Genomic DNA, 6,095 nt, shown 5'->3' on the forward strand with positions numbered 1-6,095 from the left:
CTGCCAGAGGCGTCAGGCCTGGGCAAGGGGCCGATCCTGCGATTGGAGGGTGATGGGGGTCAACGCCTGAGGGCTCCCAGTATGTGAGAGGGGGCAGGCTGGGCTGAGTGACCCCCCCCCCAGTGCACGAATTTCGTGCACTGGGCCCCTAGTATAATATAATATAGTGAGGTTTTGTGTACCCTTAACCCAGTTCCCCATAGTGGTAGTACTATACTAATACGATATCACGACCAGGAAATTGACACTGGTACAGTTTACAATTTATTCAGATTTCACTAGTTTCACATGTATTCATTTGTGTATGTGCATTTGTATAGTACTGTGTAATTTTAAAACCTTCTTTACAGAAATAGGCAGTAAGCTGAATTTGGCCTGAGAACTGTATGCCATTCACTGACACCTGGAAGAAATCCTCATGTAGAACTCAAAGTTACAGTATTTTGGAATATTGTGTGGAAACCAATACACAAAAGCATATTTATGGACTACCCAGCTAAAATGAGAACCTACTGTAGCTTAAAAAACAAGCCCAGCCCTTCTCCCTCATGGGACTGTGAGCAGAGAGAAGGCAGGGAAAAATACCCAGAACAGAATAATAAAGGTTATTTCTATCTTCTCCCACTTTCAACCTCTCACCTCACACCAGTTAGGAAAGGACGTGGCCAACCAGAGCGTGCTGAATTGAGCGAAGTTCACTATCAGACTATCACTCTTCGCTTCCTAGGTACCTTAAGCTTTTCACAGCTTGAACTAAAAAGTTGATGACTAGAATTCACTCACCCAAGAAGCAAAGCAATTTTAGCTTTGGCAATCTGAGCTAACGTTTCATAATTTTAATCCTCACACTTCAATTAACAGATGGACGCATCACGTTCATCCATAAACAAAAAGGAAAAAAGTAATTTCTTTAATGTACACCTGGGAAAGACAATTGTGATCTGGATTTGTACATTCAAACATAATGCAATTTAATTAGTAGAGCAATTTAAAACTACTAAGAACATGATGGGTAGTTGAGAAGTTGTTTCATTCCTAGTGTTGTTTTTTTTATATAATCACAATGCTTCATATTCTTTCAAGACTGAAATTGTGGCATTTGGCAAGATTTTGTTAATTATAAAGGCGGTTCACCAATCTCAGCTACCTTGGTAGAGCCTGGTGGGTTTTTAAGTTTTATAAAAACAGGTATGATGACTTCAGAGGTAAATATATATCTTTTTTACATTGCCTAGAAAAATGAAAAATAATAAATTTTCTTTAAAAACATAAAAACAATACAAAACCAAAATGAACTGCTCTGGTATCTCAATTAAAAAAGTGCTCAGTACTGTTCTTAGAATAAGGTCCAGGGTTCCATCCATATTAAGATCTTCTGGTCAAGAGAGTATATGAACAAAGATTACTGAGAATAAAATCTAGGGTTCTATCCATGTTAACATCGTTTAACTTTATGATATATAAATAAAGACTACTGGAAATGGAATGGACTATCTGAATAAATATAAAACCCTCAATAAAAAAAACAACGTAATTAAGATGTTAAAACAAAACTTTGCTCCAAAAATGATACTACATAAACTTCCTGCTTGTCTCCTTTCACCCCCCACCCCCTCAACTCTTGAAGTGATGGTGAAAACCAATGCACAAAGCATTTTTATGGACTATTCTTCTTGAAAGGTAGGAAAAAGAAAAAGGTCAAAGCCAAGTCCACATCAGTCTTTGAAACAGTTCTATGTTTCTACTTTTTATTCTTGGTAAATTTATTTCAGTGGAACTAAATTATCTTATAATAGGCACGAGCCCAACAAATAAACAGAATATAGATGTACAAGTTCTAAAGAGAACTGCCTGCTAAACCATTACATTCAGAGATCCATAAGTAAGAGTTGGTCACATCAATTATTTAATTTTGATCTGGTGACAAAGCATGTTTGTATTCCTGGAAAGAAACAACAACCAATCTTACTGACTGGCAATTTGGTATATTTGAGGGTTAATTAAATAAGCAACGTGGCAAAGTATCCAATATGCTATAAGGTGCAATTTTTCTGTTGGATTAAACTTCAAAACTCAGCTATTCCACATTCGAGCCAACCAGTTAAGTCAACAAAATCAGCTAAGTTGGTAGCTCCTGTATAAATCCTAATGTCTTTTAGAAAGGTTTAAAAATCAAATCATGACTGAATTAACTTTGTAACTTATGATATGTTAGGCTAAAGCTGTGGAATTAATTCAAGAATTATACATTACCAAGTACATAAAGATAAAGATGTTGGTTTTAAATGTTATTTTTGCATAAGTTTACTTACTGCCATATAAGCATTTGTTCCAACATACGTCTTGGCTATAGAATTCACCAGCTATGAGACAAAACAGTCTGTTAGAACAATATAAAGATAATGTGGAAATAAAATGGGCAATTATTCCTCATTTAACCTACAATCATCATTTCTATAAATCAACTAAAAATTACGTAAAAGGGAACAAATCTACAAAGGCATTAAAAATGGTTAAATCTCTCTTTTCTTTTGAATGTGATTTCCATTTAAACAAGCACAGCATTACAGTTTATGGCAGATAACCTTAAACAATTCACTTAAGCAGGATGCTTATCGCTTTAGTACCCCAAAACCATCTGATATAAAAAGTCAATTTGAAGTAGAATTTGAACACACTCAAATGGCTCAAGATGTGAATGAAGAAACCCCATGCATTACTAGAATGAAACGAACACTAAATATGCTGGAGGGATAACAGACTTTGACAACTCATAATACAACGATGACCTTCGCTTTGGTCTTCGTGTTTGGCTGGGAGTAAAGGTGGCTGCAATTCAAATCAACATCACAGCACGCTCATGGGTCACTATCACTGGGGTTCTCAGGGGAGGCCCAAAATGGAAATTAATTAAAATTTGTGCTGCACATTGTAATGGCCCTCCACCATTGTTGCTCCCAATATTAATTTTTATTGTGGGCCAGTTGGGCTCCCCAGGCACAGCTCCCACTCTGCCCTCCCTTTTGTCTGGCCAAAACGCTTCATATCAACACTGCATATCAATGAAGTTTGCTATTCGTAAGTAGTAATTACAATATCAGCAGTTTTTACTGTCTTTAAACAATGAACAATCATATTCTGATGAAGGAAACTCGCCCGGAGATTAAAAATGAATACCACACTCCCAGCCGAGGAGAAGATGCAGAGCTCTGTTTGTCTGGCGGCTGGGTGACTTTTCAATCCAGAGAGGAGATTGGAAATAAAAAGGGGATGCTGCAGAGAGGAGAGCAGATGGGGAGGGAAAAGAGACCTACCTGAGTGCTAACTCCAAAGTCACAGAGCTTGACCTGTCCTCTGGTGTTTACTAGCATATTGGAGGGCTTCACATCTAAAAAGGGAGGAGAAAAGTCCATGTAACTAATTCCATATCTACAGTGCTTGCTCTAAAAAGAAGCGTACACGCACACCCTACTATATTGCAGAAACGACATCATCTGTTCAACTTGGACTTCCAATCACAGATTTAATGCAAAGCATTTTATCTGGAGGCAACTAAATGTAAGGTCCTAACACCTCCACTTCCAGCTATTTCTGGTTTCTATAGAAGCAAGGGTTCATTTCAAGTGAAAGTCAAAAAATATTGGCTTTCAACAACAGTAAAATACACCCGTCATCCTATCCCCTGCCTTTTAGGAAAAGTAGGTAGAAAAGAAAATGTAATCTTGCAAAGAATTTGCACAAAAGGGCTTGTTTTGCTCTCACTATGAAACTATTACTCCCATTTAAAAAAATAGTAAGGCAAAAGGGAAGCCAACAGGAAAAAAAGTGTTCGTATGTTGCTGGTAACAGGTCATAGCTGAACAAAACAATGAAAAAGAAAATGCCACATTGCTTTTTCCTGGTTTGATATGATAAATACTACTTCAGCTGATACTCAGAAATTGATCTAAAAGATGTGACCATGTGCCTGCATGCACTTATCAGCCTTTGTTTCAGTTGGCCTTCTCGTCCCTTACATCATTTTTGACTGCTGTTATAGTTAACAAAAGAACTGACATAGCTTTTGCCAAGGCAGTCAGTTGCTAAATAATGACATAAAGGGTTTCTGTGAAACATTGTCAGTGACAACAATGAGCCTTTTCAGGAATTCAGAGAGCCCACAAAAATCACCCAAGCAGGACAAGAACACACTGCTTTTGACAGTACAGAACAGCACCTGTTTCAACATTCATCTTCGATGGCAAAAGTGGTCGGGAATAGGCAACTTATTGTATTTAATATAGCATATAATCTTAATCACCCCAAAACTGAACACAGGACTCATCATTTTTAATGTAACAATTTTTAAAAAATCTGTAAATGAGTTCATCTCCTCCCCTTTATCCTGCAAAAGGGTACCCCAACAAAGTGTCCTGCCAAGAGTAGATATTTAATTCAAACTTCAAGGTCAAACTCTGTAATTAACAATTATTGAGCCCTACCTACTATGTGACAGGCAACATGCTAGGTACTTTCTCATGCATTAGCTATTTAGTGTTGCCTGACTGATGCAACAATGTAAACTCCATGAAGGCAGGGACTTTATCTCTGTTACTGACCACTATATTCCCAGTCCCTAGAAGGGTGCCAGGCATACAGTAAATGCTTAATAAGTATTTGTTGAATGGAGGAGAAAATAAAGAAATGGAAGCCATGAACACATAGTATGACTTCATGTTGATGATTCTGTTTCAGTGATCAGAGGGCAGCTATAGAACATGTTTCTGGAGCACGCCCTTCAAATAACACACACTGGATACTTCCTTTGGAGGGAGGGTGAGTCTGAAGACAGTTTTATCAACTCTCTCTGCCTTCAGTTTCCCCGATTTCAATATAAACCTTACACCACCAACAGCCTATGTAATAAAAGGCTAATATGCAAATTGTCCCCTCAGGAGTTTGACCGACCAGGAGTTCGACTGTTTTCTGTGACGTGCGATGACCATCAGGGGACAGCATGGAACAAAGGAAGGCCTTGGCTGGCAGCTGGGGAAGGAAGGCCCCAATCGGCCCTGATAGCCGGCCAGGCCTAGGGACTCTACCTGTGCATGAATTTTGTGCACCGGGCCTCTAGTCCTATATAATCAGAGGAATATGCTAATTATCTGTTACACCGTGAGGTGTAATGACCGACCGCATAATGACCAGATCATGGATCAGCAGGAGGGTGGGGCAGCGAGCTACAAGCAGACAGTGGAGAGCTACAGGAGGGCAGGGCAGCGAGCAGAGAGCTACAGGAGGGTGGCAGCGAGCTACTGGCGCACAGATTCGTGTGCAGAGCTACTAGTATTATATTAAATAAAGCACTTTCACTACCTCAATTCTCTTCTTGAGGAGAAAATGAAATATTCTCTGACTCCACCCCACCAAAATGTGAACTCAAGAATAGGGTTGTGCTTTCAAATATACTCCAGTATTTAGCACAGCACATCTAAGTCATAGATAGCCACAGTAGACATGCAACATTTGCTGAACTGAAAGAAATGTTAGACTCTACATAGCCTGGTCTTTTTTTCCAAATCTAATTTTCATTATACTAGTAGACCCTCAACTCTGAATATTTTTCTTTTTGACAATCTGCTCTTTTATATATCAACACCCTTAAACCACTTCTTAAGCCACCACATCAGATGGAGACAGTTAATGAACAGATATTTTAAGCTCCTGGAAGGAGCTGCCTGGAAATCATGAAGTATGGTATGGTAAAATTAACATTTTTAGCTTTAATCGGACGCATATTTGACTTAAGTGGATTAACACAGAGAGAAAGAATAAAACCACAAAGTTGCTAGATTATATTGTAAAAGGCAAAATGTAAATAAGAACTTTACTGGATTTTTCAGCTCTCCAATGTTTTAACTTACATGTATAACTTGTGTACATTCAGCCTAGTTATCAGGAGTACTTTATGTATAAAAGTAGTAGTCACCCTTTTATTCTCAAACCAACCTTTGTATTCTGACTAAACTGTTAATCATTGTCTCAAAAAAACACACCCTAAAACAAACAAAACCCCTTATCACTAAGCCTTTGTTAATTCTATGTGTTCTCCCTCA

At 38.3% G+C, this 6,095-nt stretch overlaps 1 protein-coding gene across 2 annotated transcripts in view; it reads right to left on the bottom strand.

Annotated features, from left to right (window-relative positions):
• The window catches only part of MAP2K5 (mitogen-activated protein kinase kinase 5), a 263,379-nt gene that overhangs the window by 114,804 nt on the left and 142,480 nt on the right, over window positions 1–6,095 (bottom strand). For both annotated transcript variants that reach the window (XM_015560452.1, XM_015560453.1), the window contains exons 14-15: window positions 3,315–3,388; window positions 2,313–2,363 (exon numbers count right to left, since the gene is read on the bottom strand). In XM_015560452.1, coding sequence (XP_015415938.1) covers window positions 2,313–2,363; window positions 3,315–3,388 — 125 coding nt within the window. The remainder of the gene's footprint in view (window positions 1–2,312; window positions 2,364–3,314; window positions 3,389–6,095) is intronic.

This window comes from Myotis davidii, unplaced genomic scaffold (assembly GCF_000327345.1).
Source record: "Myotis davidii unplaced genomic scaffold, ASM32734v1 scaffold673, whole genome shotgun sequence".
Taxonomy (NCBI): domain Eukaryota; kingdom Metazoa; phylum Chordata; class Mammalia; order Chiroptera; family Vespertilionidae; genus Myotis; species Myotis davidii.